At 45.1% G+C, this 16,816-nt stretch overlaps 1 protein-coding gene across 10 annotated transcripts in view; it reads left to right on the forward strand.

Annotated features, from left to right (window-relative positions):
- Positions 1-16,816, forward strand: part of LOC141272555 (ret finger protein-like 4A) — a 96,333-nt gene that overhangs the window by 61,788 nt on the left and 17,729 nt on the right. The window contains exon 1 of one of the 10 annotated variants that reach the window (XM_073683393.1): positions 9,423-9,510. The exons of 8 other annotated variants lie outside the window; for them this stretch is intronic. In XM_073683393.1, the coding sequence (XP_073539494.1) occupies positions 9,427-9,510 (84 nt within the window). In that variant the 5' untranslated portion in view covers positions 9,423-9,426. Of the gene's footprint in view, positions 1-9,422; positions 9,511-15,213; positions 15,319-16,816 lie in introns of those variants that run through there. One more of the 10 variants, XM_073683394.1, reaches the window with a different exon arrangement.

Consider the following 16,816-nt stretch of genomic DNA (forward strand, 5'->3'; position numbering starts at 1 on the left):
TCAGTCCACTTGGTGCAACAGCTCTCCAAGGTGTGATTACTCCTTTTTAGATGCAGACTAACGAGCAGATCTAATTTGATGCAGGTGGTGTTAGTTTTGGAAATTAAAATTTACAGGGTGATTCCATATTTTTTTCCTCTGAATTGAGTGATTCCATAACTTTTTCCCTCTGCTTGGTCTGAAAAAAAATTATCCTTACTGAGTACCACATTTTTAATCTTGATTTCTTTTACTGTTTCTTAAAGCCCTAAAGTTGCCATTTGAAATGACTTTAGTTTTGTGCCATGTCTGTGATCTGCTTTTTTTCAACAACATTAAAAAACTGAATGAACATCCTCCGAGCCTGGTGATTCCATAATTTTTGCCAGGGGTTGTAGAATCGGCCGAGTGAAGAGAACCATAGAATAAAATAATCGATATTTAATGAAAACAAAATATATTAAAACAATTTAAAATCCAAAGTGCCCAGTAAGGACAGTAAGTATTTGATGTTGTATTGAAGAGCCATTAATTTATTATTCTGGGCACATTTTGATAATTAATTTGTTATCATATTGCCTGCTAATAGGCAACTTTCAGGAAATCTAGGGAATACCCATTTAATATGGTTTGAAGTTATTTTTGTCCGGTACAGATCCCCAAGTTCAATAACAACATGTAGGTAGCCAGCATCTAACACTAGAGGGAACTTAAGTGCTTTCTGCATACTGTTAATCTCATTTACAAATCAGTATGCAATAAGATTTTAAGCTCCCTCTAGTGGTGGCTACAGATGCTGAGCATTTTATAATAGATCTGTATAGCTGCAGAGATCAGTGAGGACAGAAGGGCGTATTGTTTTTTCCCAAGTCGGCTGCTGCCTGCTTTTGATTGGTCAACCTCATGCAGAGGAGGAAATACACCCCCCCCCCCCCCCAACAAAAAAAAAAATTTCTGGTAAGAACCAGTCAAACTGTACCATAAACTAAAACCTAACTTTTACAAGCTAATATCTCCGCTATGGAAAAGAGAAATTAAAAATAAAAACTATGTTTTACTCAGCTCTGTAGCCACTATTCCATGATGTGGCCAGTTTACCACGCTCTAACTCAGGGATGTCAAACACAAATAGAGAGAGGGCCAAAATAAAAAACTTGGACAAAGTCACGGGCCATCCCGTGTCTATTAACAGCCCTCCACAATGTACAATGGGTCCCACATAGTCCTCCATACAGTATAATGGGCCCACAAAGTGCTCCATACAGTAATGAGGCCCAAATAGTCCTCCATACAGGAAAATGGGCCCTGCATAGTCCACCATACCGAATAATGGGCCCCACATAGTCGTCTATAAAGTATAATGGCCCCACATAGTGCTCCATACAGTATAATGGGGGGTCGGTGCCGGCATCGCGAGCCAAATATAATCACCCTGCAGGCCAGAGTTTGACATGTGTACTCTAACTAGTGAATGGTTCTCTTTAAATGAGTCATGTCAGATTAGTGTAGACAGGATATATTCATGACCTATACACTAATAGACATGATTAATGAATTTTGCAGAGAAGACAGGTAAATCCTTCCAGTTTTAGTACAAATGTACTCTCTAGCATACATATATTAGGAATTTCACTCTGACTCGATCTTTTACTTCTCGGGGTATAGAAAATTACTGTTACACATTGTATCAGCCACTTATTGCTGCTAAGACCTTTGAACAGCAGCATTGAGGGATGGGCTGTGTCCTACTTCAAGTTAGCAGTTCCCTGAACAGTCTTAGTGAATACGCCCTAGAAATACACAGGTTAAATAACAAATACTAGGGAAAAAAACACAAAAAAGAGTAAATGTAAAAGTATTATGCTGGTAGTATGAAGTTTATCTTATACTGTTTAAGAAATGTTATTTATTAGGTTGGCAAGAGAATTGCTAATCTGCGGTCAGTGACTCTTATTGCACAATTTCACTTCTAAGGTGCCCATACACAGTAGATCATTGCTCATTTGCAACCAGTCCCAAATCACCCACAAACATAAATGCTCAGCTCGTCCAAGTGTTCTTGTTTTTTTATTGGGGACGTGGAGTAAGCCGTTGTCAGACTCCTCCAGAAGCCACTTATCTCCCCCTCAAAAATGAGGATTGAACCAAAGGATATTAATTCAGACTGCCCAATCGTTATTGCCACCAACTGACATTCAGGAGGCCCCCATACTGAAACGGTTCTGCCAGTCTTACTAATGTTTGACAGTTGCCCAATTTTTGACACCGGTGTTTACATGAGAACCAGATTGCAATGGGTTTAAACCAAAACATTTTGCCACAACCAATATACAGGTGCATCTCACAAAATTAGAATATCATCAAAAAGTTAATTTATTTCAGTTCTTCAATACTAAAAGTGAAACTCATATTATATAGAGTCATTACAAACAGAGTGATCTATTTCAAGTGTTTATTTCTGTTAATGTTGATGATTATGGCTTACAGTCAATGAAAACACAAAAATCATTATCTCAGTAAATTAGAATACTTTATAACATCAGCTTGAAAAATGTTTTTAAAATCTGAAATGTTGGCCTACTGAAATGTATGTTCAGTAAATGCACTCAATACTTGGTCAGGGCTCCTTTTGCATCAATGCGGCGTGGCAAGGAGGCGATCAGCCTGTGGCACTGTTGAGGTGTTATGGAAGCCTAGGTTGCTTTGATAGCAGCCTTCAGCTCGTCTGCATTGTTGAGTCTGGTGTCTCTCATCTTCCTTTTGATAATACTCCATAGATTCTCTATGGGGTTAAGGTCAGGCGAGTTTGCTGGCCAATCAAGCACAGTGATACTGTTGTTTTTAAACCAGGTATTGGTACTTTTGGCAGTGTGGACAGGTGCCAAGTCCTGCTGGAGAATGAAATTTCCATCTCCAAAAAGCTTGTCAGCAGAGGGAAGCATGAAGTGCTCTAAAATCTCCTGGTAGACGGCTGCGCTGACTTTGGTCTTGATAAAACACAGTGGACCTACACCAGCAGATGACATGGCTCCCTAAACCATCACTGATTGTGGAAACTTCACACTAGACCTCAAGCAGCTTGGATTGTGTGCCTCTCCACTCTTCCTCCAGACTCTGGGACCTTGATTTCCAAATGAAAATTGGAACTCTGGGACCTTGTGGAGTGTGTCAATGACTGCCTTCTGGACATCTGTCAAGTCAGCAGTCTTCCCTATGATTGTGGAGCCTACTGAAAGAGACTAAGGGACCTTTTTAAATGCTTCGGAAGCCTTTGCAGGTGTTTTTTGTTAATTATTCTAATTTACTGAGATAATGACTTTTATGTTTTCATTGGTTGTAAGCCATAATCATCAACATTAACAGAAATAAACACTTGAAATAGATCACTCTGTTTGTAATGGCTCTATATAATATATGAGTTGCACTTTTTGTATTGAAGAACTAAAATAAATTAACTGTTTGATGATATTCTAATTTTGTGAGATGCACCTGTATATCCTTGAACTACAGTCATGGCCAAAAGTTTTGAGAATGACACCAAAATTATATTTTCACATGATCTGTTGGCCTCTGGTTTTTATTAGTGTTTGTCTGATGTTTATATCACATACAGAAATATAATTGCAATCGTATTATGAGTACCAATAGGTTATATTGACAGTTAGAATGAGTTAATGCATCAAGTCAATATTTGCAGTGTTGCCCCTTCTTCTTCAAGACCTCTGTAATTCTCCCTGGCATGCTCTCAATCAACTTTTGGACCAAATCCTGAATGATAGCAGTCCATTCTTGCATAATCAATGCTTGCATTTTGCCAGAATTTGTTGGTTTGTGTTTGTCCACCCATCTCTTGATGATTGACCCCAAAGTTCTCAATGGGATTAAGATCTGGGGAGTTTCCAGGCCATGGACCCAAAATCTCTATGTTTTGTTCCATGAGCCATTTTGTTATCACCTTTGCTTTATGGCAAGGTGCTCCATCATGCTGGAAAAGGCATTTTTGGGCGCCAAACTGCTCTTGGACGGTTGGGAGAAGTTGCTCTTGGAGGACATTCTGGTACCATTCTTTATTCATGGCTGTGTTTTTAGGCAAGACTGTGAGTGAGCCGATTCCCTTGGCTGAGAAGCAACCCCACACATGAATGGTTTCAGGATGCTTTACAGTTGGCATGAGGCAAGACTGGTGGTAGCGCTCACCTCTTCTTCTCCGAATAAGCTGTTTTCCAGATGTCCCAAACAATCGAAAAGGGGATTTATCAGAGAAAATGACTTTGCCCCAGTCCTCAGCAGTCCACTCCCTGTACCTTTTGCGGAATATCAGTCGGTCCCTGATGTTTTTTCTGGAGAGAAGTGGCTTCTTTGCTGCCCTCCTTGAAACCAGCCCTTGCTCAAAGAGTCTCCGCCTCACAGTGCGTGCAGAAGCACTCACACCAGCCTGCTGCCATTCCTGAGCAAGCTCGGCACTGCTGGTAGTCCGATCCCGCAGCTGAAAGAGTTTTAAGATACGGTCCTGGCGCTTGCTGGTCTTTCTTGGGTGCCCTGGAGCCTTTTTGACAACAATGGAAGCTCTCTCCTTGAAGTTCTTGATGACGCGATAGATTGTTGACTGAGGTGCAATCTTTGTAGCTGCGATACTCTTCCCTGTTAGGCCATTTTTGTGCAATGCAATGATGGCTGCACGTGTTTCTTTAGAGATAACCATGGTTAACTGAAGAGAAACAATGATACCAAGAACCAGCCTCCTTTTAAAGTGTCCAGTGATGTCATTCATACTTAATCATGACTGATTGATCGCCAGCCCTGTCCTCATCAACACCCACACCTGTGTTAATGGATCAATCACTAAAACGATGTTAGCTGCTCCTTTTAAGGCAGGACTGCAATGATGTTGAAATGAGTTTTGCGGGTTAAAGTTCATTTTCTGGGCAAATATTGACTTTGCAAGTACAGTAATTGCTGTTAAGCTGATCACTCTTTGACATTCAGGAGTATATGCAAATTGCCATTACAAAAAATGAAGCAGTAAACTTTGGAAAAAATACTATTTGTCTCATTCTCAATACTTTTGGCCATGACTGTATATTGTTGCATTGGATCAGTACTTCCAACCAGTTATGTTATCTAGTCTTGGCTTATGTTCAGTTCATGCTGGCCCTTTGTATGGAATACCTTCAGTAACTATGTGGCCTTTGTGCAGATAGAGGGCCGAACAAGCCGCCCTGCATCATTTGCGGGCTGCATAACCTTTTTATTCAATTAAAATGTATGTAAATATGAATGCCAGGCGCGGAGTTTGGTGTATATTGTGTGTGGCTGGTTGGTGAGCAGACTGGTTGAGATCACAGGTCACCTGCGCTAAACACCCAATGTGGCACCACACAAACTTCCTTACATCCAAAGTATGTATCTGATTGGAGGCTAAGGGTATGTGCACACAGAGATTTTCTGAAGCAGTTAAAAACAGCACGTTTTTACAGGGGAACCCGCTGCAGGAAATGCTCCTTCTGTCGCCAGTTTGTGGAAGAATTTTTTTCCTGAAGCTTTTTTTTCTCAGCTTTTTGATTGAAAAGAGCTTGATTTGGAGCTGTTTACATCAGGAACCCACTTCAAAGAGCATCCACTCTGTTTTTCTTCAATAAGCGTTTTTCAAAACCTGAAGTGGAAAAAAAAACACTCAAAAGACTGAACATATGAACAACAAAGTGGTTTTACAATAGAAATGAATAGGAAGAGTTTTCAAGCATTTTTTGTGTGGACCCACTTCAAAAAACACCTAAAAAAACCCTACTTGCACACATAATTTTAGAGATGTGTCTGGAGACTGCTTATCTCCAGGAGACAATACGATCAGCAATCTGAAATCGGACATGCTGGATTGGTATTTCCCCCAACAACAAATTGTCCTGGGATCCCATACAGTTTAGATTATTGTTCAAATCCATTGATATCGAGGTGTTCGGCTGACATTAGTCAAATGTGTATGGGGGCTTTATGCTACCAAGCAGAGGCGTAACTATGCGTTCAGCTAAGGGATGAAAAACTTCTAAGTGGGCCCCTAACCAGGTAACCATGTTTACAACTACGGCGGCGCACCCTAATAGTGGGTTTAGGGGAACCTCTGCAGATGACCGTGCTGTTACTGAAAATGAATCAATATACAAAGACCAACATTGATATTACCACCATATGGTGACAAATAGTGTTAAATACCAGTGCTGCAGAACATAAAAGTGATTACAGTACAGTTACAGTTAGTGAGTTACAGCTGATGTTCTTTCTGATGGAGTCGTTCAATTTTCCCATCTTTTTTCCATCTGGCCCTGACGAACATGACAATTTGTCCAGCCACGACTTGTCTACAGTTTGCAACAAAGACACATTTGACTTCTCACATTTCCAGCACCGTCCCTATCTATTCCCAACCTGCACAAACTCCTCATCCTACTGATACCCCAATGCTGAGCTGCTGCTGCCATACGGTATGTGTCTCTATTACTGCAAGTGCTGTGTGGAACAAAAACAGTGCTCCTCTTAGTGACCCACATAGTAATGCACATCACTGTGCACGTTACAAAGTAAAATGCCCCCTGTGTAAATTTGTCAATTGGCCCCTAGAAAAGATTAATGTCCTGTGCAAGAGCCCTAGAAAACAGTGCCCACATTTTGCCCCCTAGAAAGTAATAATTCCCCGTGTGCCCCTTTGACAGTCACAATTCCCTGAGTGCCCCTATAACAATAAGTGCCCACTTAACATGTCTCCTGAGTCCCCCCATGTACAGCTCCCCTATACACAGTATGATGTCATCACAGCTCCCCTGTACACATTATGATGGGCCCACAGCTCTCCCCACACAGTATGATGTCCCCACGGCTCCACTCTACACAGTATGATGTCCTCACAGCTCCCCGTACACAGTATGATGTCCCCATAACTCCCCTCTACACAGTATGATTTCCCCACATCTCCCCTATACACAGTATGATGTCCTCACAGCTTCCCCCTACAGGTTGATATTCCCATAGCTACACTATACACAGTATAATGGGCCCAAAGCTCCCCTTTACACAATATGATGGGCCCACAGCTCCCCTCTATAAGTATGATCTCCCCACAGATCCCAATACACGGTATGATGCCCCCAGAGTAGCGCCCACACTGTATGATGGGCCCCACACGAGCCCCCATACTGTATGAAAGCCCCTTAGTAGCCACATACTCTATAATAGCCACACACTGCATACTGGCCCCTTAGTAGCCCCCACACTGTATGATGGCCCCACAGTAGCCATTACACTGTATAATCGCCCCACAGTAGCCTCCTCACTGTGCCATGGCTTCTTAGTAGCCCCCACAATGTACAATGGCCCCTTAAAAGCTCTCACACTATTTGATGGTCCTCTCACTGTACGATGGCAACACACATTAGCCCCAACACTGTATGATAGCCCCATCACTGTATGATGGTCCCCACAGTAGTCCCCAAACTGTATGATGGCCTTCACAATAGTCCCCACTCTCTATGATGGCCCCCTTAGTATCCCCCATGCTGTATCATGGCCCCCTTAGTAGCCCCCATGCTGTATCATTGCCCCCTTAGTAGCCCCTGTTCTGTATTATGGCACCTTAGTAGCTCTCACGCTGTATCGTAGCCCCCCACACTGTAATGGTCCCTTAATTGTCCCCACTCTGTATGATTCCCCCTTTATTAGCCCCCACTCTGTAGGAGGGCCCCCTTTGTAGCCCCCATTCTGTAGGAGATCCCCCTTAGTAACACTCACTCTGTTGGAGGGCTCCCTTGGTAGCCCCCCTATGTATAAGGGCCCCTTTGGTAGCCCCTTTGGTAGCCCCATAGGTACAGTATGAGCGCCCACATAACTCCCTTTTTTACAGTATGAATCCACACAAAGTCCCCTACATACAATGACACCACATAGTCCCCCAATATACAGTATGAGCCCCCAACATACATGAACCCCCACACAGTCACATACATACAGTATGAGTCCTCACATAGCTCCCAATACATAGTATGATCCCCCACATAGCTCCTTGCAGCCCCCAAATCCACAGGATAACATTAATCTGTAGCCCCCAGATAATATACTATGCAGCCACTAGCAGCCCCCCCGGTCACATACCCGGCGGCCCCCCCCATGGTAACATACCTTGCGCCCCCCCATGGTCACATACCCTGCGGCCCCCCCCATGGTCACATACCCTGCTACCCTCCCATGGTCACATACCCTGCTGCCCTCCCATGGTCACATACCCTGCTGCTTCCCATGGTCCCATACCCTGCTGCCTTCCCCCCATGGTCACATACCCTGCTGCCCCCTATGTTCACATACCTTGCCCCCCCATGGTCACATACCCTGCAGCCCTCCCTTGGTCACATACCCTGCTGCCCTCCATGGGTCACATACCCTGCAGCCCCCCCATGGTCACATACCCTGCTGCTTCCCATGGTCCCATATCCTGCAGCCCTCTCCCCATGGTCCCATACCCTGTTGCCCCCCCCCCATGGTCCCATACCCTGCAGTCCTCCCTTGGTCACATACCCTGCTGCCCCCCATGGTCACATACCCTGCAGCTCTCCCCCCATGGTCACATACACTGCTGCCCTCCCTTGGTCACATACCCTGCATCCCCCCACATGGTCACATACCCTGCTGCCCCCCATGGTCACATACCCTGCAGCCCTCCTCCATGGTCCCATACCCTGCAGCCCTCCCTTGGTCACATACTCTGCTGCCCCCATGGTCACATACCCTGCAGCCCTCCCTTGGTCACATACCCTGCAGCCCGCCCCCTATGGTCCCATACCCTGCAGCCCTCCTCAATGGTCACATACCCTGCTGCCCTCCCTTGGTCACATACCCTGTGGCCCCCCAATGGTCACATACCCTGCAGCCCTCCTAACATGGTCCCATAACCTGCAGCCCTCCCATGGTCACATACCCTGCTGCCCCCCATGGTCACATATCTTGCGCCCCTCCAACATGGTCACATACCATGCAGCCCCCCATGGTCACATACCCACTGTCTCCCCATGGTCACATACCCTGCCGCCCCCCATGGTCACATATCTTGCGCCCCTCCAACATGGTCACATACCATGCAGCCCCCCATGGTCATATACCCTGCTGCCCCCCATGGTCACATACCCAGTGGCACCCCATGGTCACATACCCTGCAGCCCCCCCATGGTCACATACCCTGCTGCCCCCAATGGTCACATACCTTGCGCATCCCCCCATGGTCACACATACCCTGTAGCCCCCCCATGGTCATATGCTTTGTGGCTCACCCATGGTCACATAACCTGCAGCACACTGGGTGACATGCCCAAGTCACTCTCTCACAGAACAGGAAGCAGTTATTTGCTTCTTACTGTCACCAAGAGCTGCCAGCAGGAGGGAACAGGAAAAGGCAGCACTGAGCACAAGATGAGCAGGGGGCGGAGCCAGCACCGAGCACCACAGGAGCTGCAGAGCTGGAGCCAACAGCCGGGAATCCCAGGAGCTCTGCGTGTGAGTACAGCTGAGGTGGCCAGGCAGAGTGCGCTGCGTGTTCACGTCTGCTGCATTGTCCTGCGGGCGGTGCGCGCACATGACATTATAATGAGGGCAGTCTGGCCATGGGCCCCCGGCGGCAGCCCAGATTGCCCTCATTATAATCCGCCTATGCATTTGTGTGAAAATGCTTTATACTGTGAAGGAAACGTCCATAAGACTTTGTACCCGCTACTCCTTGAACATAACCCTTAAGGCTGAGTTCACACGATGCGTATTTAATGCGTTTCCGCGGCGTTTTTGCAGTTGCTTAAACGCCGCGGGAACGCATTAAAAACGCATGGTAGAAGGGCAGCAATGATCCCCAATTGAAATCCGCATGTGCTGTGCCCATGATGCGAATTTTTCCGCAGCGTAAACGCTGTGCTCAAAAATCCGCAGCATGTCAATTAATTTTGCGTAAACGCGGCGTTTTTGCCGCCATTGACTTGCATTAGAACGCGCCAATTCCGCAAGACTGCATCTGTACTTGCGTAATTGGCGCGTTCTAATGTGCGGATGGTACCCGGGTGTGGAGGAGAGGAGAGTCTCATCCACACCCAGGTACCATTAAAAAAGCTGTAAAAAAAGAATAAAATAAAAAATATATATATACTTACCATCTGTTGGCCCGCGCAGCGCTCCTGCTTGGTTCCCGGCACTTTCAGTGAGTTGTAGGACCTGCGCTGACGTCAGAGTCATGTGACGGGTCACGTGACGCTGACATCGTCAGGTCTTTCAATTCAAAGTTGCCGGCAGCCGGGAGAACGGATTGAGCAGGACAGCGCGGGCCATCAGAGGGTAAAGTATACATGTATTTTTTATTTTTACCATTCTCTCGGGTCACACTATATAAATCCATGCTGTTTGCATGGATTTATATAGTGTGACCTAGTTGTCAAGCACTTTCCAGGTGATGCTAAAATCGCCTGGAAAGCGCTTGTCAATCCACATGCGCATGTGGAAACGCATGTGAATCCGCATGTATTCCGCAGGAAAACGCATGCACAATCTGCATGCGTTTTTTCTGCCAGGGAGATGCAGAAATGATGCAGAAATTTTCTGCTTCATTTCTGCATCGTGTGCACATACCCTAACAAGTTGCCATTCGGTAAATACTGTGTTTTAGAACGGGAGTCTTCTTTATTGCACTTTAAAATATATGGTCCTTGCCAGCCAACACCATTGGCTACACGCAGCCTGCACGGGCGTAACACCCTCACAGCACCAACATCCATCCAGGACCCACTCTTCTATGTAGCGCGCCAGGGCATGACAGGAGAAGACGAATGCCTCGCCGGCAGCTACCGCCCCGCGCTCCACCTGCTCCACCGCAGAGTTTAACTCTATCTTTGTGCTGCGCATGCCGATACAGTTAAGGGTGGCAGTCGCTCTGGGTGGGTCCCTCCAAATCAGGACCCTGAAATGACTGCACCCTCTGCCCCCTAGGCAGCTACGCTACTACTATCAACTAATGTGTTTAGCTCACAGATGATTGCTTACAATGGAAAAATTCTAACAAACCCTCAAACAAGTAGAGATTGTTAAAATATTAAGAAGCTAAAATACAAAGTATATAAGAAACTTGTCTAACTTTTCGATAGAAAAGAATTCAGTTTCAGGCGTCTCCCATGAATAGTGTCTGTGTGTACCCAGTCTCACAATAAATGTCACACATTGTGACTTGGCAGATCACCAAATCTGCTTTTAAATAACTCCCCTGGCAATGTTCCATAAAAAGCTAAATCCAGGAGGCACTATGAGAGTTTTTATAGATTAATCATAAACAACCCGCTGTAGTTGGCATCCCTCTGTGATGGCAGGTCATGGGTATAAGACATCAGTAGTGAAATTTCCATGTAGTTCATGGACAGGCCAATGGCTTCCATTGAAGTTGTGTAATGTTTTACCCTAGAGGAGTGTACAAAGGTTACATGTAAATTATTAACCCTTGCCAACATCCACAATAGATATGGCACTGCAAGAAGTAGTATCAGTACGTAACAGCTTCATATTACTGCCAACGCTTGCTGTAATAACCTGGAATCAGACACAACTCCAATCCCAGCTGGTTAAACCCCTATATGCTGCGGCCAATAGCAACCACAGCATTTTAGTAGTCAAACAGAGCAATGCTTGCATTACCCAAACATCACCTCTGTGACGTGACTTAGGGTGCTGATTGGGTTTCATGACAACTTGGGGCTTAGTGAAGACCTCCAAATCAGTCATCTTTGTACACAAACTAAACACTGCCAGTTGAGCCCCCCATACACATTAGACTATTAGGGTATGTGCACACTGTCCCGAGCCGCCTACGGCCCTGACAGCGGAATAGCCGCCGGCGGCTTCCGCTCATTTTATGCAATTTTTTCACCTGCGGACTTTCCTCATAGAGGATAGGTCTATGTTGAAAGCCCGCATGCGGACCCGCCAGAGAAATTGACATGCTGCAGTCTGGAAAGACACGCCAAATGTCAGTTTCCGTGGGTGATCCGCAGATGCATAGTGGACATCGGATTTTTACGCAGCATCAAACCCGCAGCGGCTCCTGATCGTGTGCTCATACCCTTAGCGTCTAAACCCGCTGATACTGACAAGTTCGGACTACACGCTAATGTTAAATTGCTGTGCCGGCCAACTGACTTACAGGGAAGATGTCAATAAGGTGTAAGGTGTGCAGGGCGGTAGTCATGGGCAAGAGGCTGCTGCGTTCCCACACCCTGGCACCCCACAAGTAAATAATATCCCATCTCCTTTGTGCTTTGTGTGAATTGGATATAATGCACATTTTGGCCAGAGGCCTCCGTTAACTCCACGATTGTGAATCCTGGAACAGCCGCACAGTCAACAGGCGACACTTTGTCCTCTTCAAATAGTTTAACTTTACTGAGCAGTCCAAGTTCAATTGTTACAGCACAATACGTTGTCGTTGTAACGGTACTTTCACCCTGAGTTATCTCCTCATTCGGCCTCTCACAGTTTACTAATTTTACTATGCATGAAGACGGGAATAATCTGGACCGGGTTTTCTCCCGTCTCTGCTCGCTGCATGACTTTACTAACTCCCTTCTCCCGCTCTCGGACTACAACCTACTTTCCTTCTTTGTCAAGAATTGTCTCCTCACCCGAGACACCCCCACTTGCCACACTTATAGGAATACAAGTACCATTAATACACAACAGCTTATGGACAATCTCCACACATCTCTAGCCCCCATCTTCTCCCTCTCCTGTCCAGACTTAGCATTGTCACACTACAATAATACACTGAAGAGTGCCCTAGATGAAGCAGCACCTTCTTCACGCAGAAAGGCCCGACATAGACAACGGCAGCCCTGGCACACAATGCAAACACATTTTCTTCAGCGTTGCTCAAGGTGTGCTGAGCATCAGTGGAGAAAATCTGTTTTAGCAGAGGATTTTATCCACTATAAATTCATTTTCAAAACCTACAACTCTGCCCTTCATCTGGCCAAACAATCCTACTTCACTACCCTCATCACTTCACTATCCAACAATCCAAAATGACTTTTTGAAACCTTAAACTCCCTCCTGAGCCCTAAAGCACAGGCCCCCAAAACCAACCTCAGCGGTGAGGATCTGGCCACTTATTTCCTAGAAAAAATCAACCACATCCATCAGGACATCTCAGCCCAATCTCCCCAGTGCCTGGATCCCCTTCCCTGCCACACTAAAAGCTCACTAGCCATCTTTGAGCCTGTTACAGAAGAAGAAGTTACCCAGCTCCTTGCTTCTTCTTGGCCTACAACCTGCAACAGTGACCCCATTCTTTCACATCTCCTGTAGTCCCTCTCACCGGTGGTCACCACTCACCTGACTAAAATATTTAACCTCTTTCTTTCTTCAGGTATCTTTCCCTCCTCATTTAAACATGCCATCATAACCACTTTACTTTAAAACCATCCCTGGACCAGAACTGCACTGCTAACTACAGACCTGTCTCTAATCTTCCCTTCATCTCTAAACTCCTGGAACGCCTGGTCCACTCCCGTCTAATCCGCTATCTCTCAGATAACTCTCTCCTCGACCCTCCACAGTGTGGTTTTCGCTCCTTACACTCCACTGAAACTGCCCTCACTAAAGTCTCTAATGATCTACTAACAGCTAAATCGAAAGGTCACTGCTCCCTTCTGATTCTCCTGGATCTCTCTGCAGCATTTGACACTGTGGATCACCAGCTCCTTCTCACTATGCTCCGCTCTATAGGCCTCAAGGAAACCGTTCTCTCCTGGTTCTCCTTCTACCTCTCTGACCGCTCCTTCACTGTATCTTTTGCCGGCTCCTCTTCCTCTCCTCGTCCCCTTACTATCGGGGTTCCGCAGGGCTCAGTCCTAGGCCCCCTCCTCTTCTCTCTATACACTGCCCCTATTGGACAAACAATCAGCAGATTTGGGTTTCAGTATCATCTCTATGCTGAAGACACCCAATTATACACTTCTTTCCCTGACATCACCCCTACCCTAATACAAAATACTAAGGATTGTCTGTCTGCGGTCTCTAACATCATGTCCTCCTTCTATCTTAAACTGAATCTTTCCAAAACTGAACTTCTTGTGTTTTTCCCCTCTACTAACCTAACTCCACCTAACATCAAAATTACATTGGAGGGTTCAACCATAACTCCCAAGCAGCATGCCCGCTGCCTTGGGGTCATATTCGACACTAACATTTCCTTTACTCCCTATATCCGATCACTCACTCGCTCTTGTCACTTGCATCTTAAAAACATCTCCAGAATCCGACTTTTTCTCACCCTTGAAACTGCTAAAACTCTTATTCACTCTCGTCTGGACTACTGCAACTCTCTTCTAATCGGTCTCCCTCTAAACAAACTTTCCCCTCTCCAATCCGTCCTGAATGCGGCAGCCAGGGTCGTATTTCTCTCCAGCCGCTTCACGGATGCCTCCATCTTGTGACAGTCACTACAATGGTTGCCCATTCACTACAGGGTCCAATATAAACTCATCGCTCTCACCCACAAAGCTCTCCACAGTTCTGCACTGCCTTATATTTCCTCTCTCATCTCTGTCTATCGCCCTACACGTGCTCTCTGTTCTACAAATGACCTAAGACTAACATCCCCCATAATTTGAACCTCGTACCTCAGTCTCCAAGACTTCTCTCGTGCTGTGCCAGTTCTCTGGAATGCACTACCCCAGACGATCCGACTGATGCCTAGTCCCCGCGTCTTCAAGCGAGCATTAAAAGCCCATCTCTTTAAACAAGCCTACCACCTCAACTACTCAGTAAACCAACTTTCCCAAGTACCCTCCTTCTAAATATTATTCAGAATCTGCACCCTACTATTCATCTGTCTCCAACCCTCCATGCACACGATAACTGCACTCGATACTTGATTATTGCACTTAAAAATACTGGCTGATGACTGGATCATGCAGCTTTATATGCAAATCTCTACTTATTATAATTGCCATACCTGAAATAATAAGCACTTTTCACCTATAGTGTCCACCCATTTCCTTGTAGAATGTAAGCTTGCAAGCAGGGACTTCACTCCTAATGTAACTGTTTAAACTATCTCACCTTGTATTTAATTTATTGTAAGTACATGTCCCCGCTTAATTGTAAAGTGCTGCGGAATATGTTGGCGCTATATAAATAAAAATTATTATTATTATCCCTCTCCTCGTTGGCATCTCTGGCCCCTGGGATACTCCACCCGGCTCTGCAGCTCCCATGAAGCCCGTCCCAACTTCCATACGTGGTTTCCCGTTTGGCTTGCCTTTGTGGGAAGAGAATAAGGTAGGCTCCTTCATGCCTAATTCGTGCCGTAGGCACCGGACATCTGAGGAAGTTCCACTGAACTTTGTCGCAGCTGTTCTCATGCTGCCCACGCCATCCGTAATCTTCCATGTTCTCTCCATCCCTCTGGCCTTGAAGTTCTCCTATCTGCATTTGCACCTAATCTCATCATCTGATCTAAAGCAGGAAGTGTTCCCCTTGTTAACTAACCTTGCCCCTCCCAAATCGGGGCTTTCCCTAACACACTTAATGTTCCTATCCTGTACCTATCTAATTCCTGAATCTATTGTGCCCTCTACTGCACTTTCCCATCTCTATCTATATTTAAACCTAAACCTATGTCTTATACCTAAACCTTATCCTTTCCCTATATCTAGTACAACAGTAAATTGTATCTTCATCAAACACATTTGAGTCATCCACATTCTAGGTATTTGTAAAACTATATAAAACTGTTCATATTATATCATACATAAACTGTTCACATTAGTGCCCGTAATTTTCTATGTACTTAAAATACACTTTTAATACACAAAAGCACACCCTTTTTATTAGAGAGGAAAAAGAGCATGTTTGTCCCTGACACTACACACTCTTACACAGGCATATCCAAGTTCAGACTGCTGATCGCCTTGTTCTCCCAAAGTTAAGCAGACATGTCTGTCACGACTACCTCATAGAAAACACAAGAGCGCTTGGCTGAGCAAGCTCTGGTCTCTTATACAACAGCAATAGTTTTGCATGATTTTCTTTACGAATCTAATGGGGGAGACATATCTTACCTTATGCAAAATTGTTATATGCATGCTTACATATTACCATACAATGATGGGTTTACTGGTCAATGGCGTCTATATATAAGGGCACTTTGGACTGTTTTGTTTTTTATATGTGACAACTCTATATCAACCTCACCATATGGTATACATACAGTATATGTACAGTAGAGGTTGGGAGATAAACTTGAAGTAATGCTTTAGTGCATATAGGACTAAAAGGCGTTAATCAGCCATGACAGGTTGATTAAGAGCAGCTGAATGGCTGCTCACCATATCTCCACCCCTGAGTGTGATTCACTGGGTAAATTGAGAGCTGTTTGTCTCACACATGCTGGACTTATGGAGGTTGCAGATCTTCTGGAGTGATAAATGACATGGAAGCTGGAGTCTAAGCCAGGTGGGCTAATCAGCACTACTGTATGGACTTGTTACTTTGTTTTACCTTGTGCCAGACAAAGGCTGTATTTAAGTTTTCTTGTGACATGGTTTGAGGATTGCAATAAAACAGTCAGACTCTAAATATAAACGGTTCCTGTGTCTGCTTCTTTAAGAAGCCAAGTGAGTCGACCTACCACATTATATATATACAGTGGGGGAAATAAGTATTTTGTAAGTTGGCCCACTGACAAAGACATGAACAGTCTATAATTTTAAAGGTAGGTTAATTTTAACATTGAGAAATAGAATATCCCCCAAAAAAATCAAGAAAATCACATTGT

The sequence above is a fragment of the Phyllobates terribilis genome, unplaced genomic scaffold (genome assembly GCF_046119375.1).
Source record: "Phyllobates terribilis strain yellow unplaced genomic scaffold, ASM4611937v1 Scaffold_5__5_contigs__length_657084704, whole genome shotgun sequence".
NCBI lineage: Eukaryota > Metazoa > Chordata > Amphibia > Anura > Dendrobatidae > Phyllobates > Phyllobates terribilis.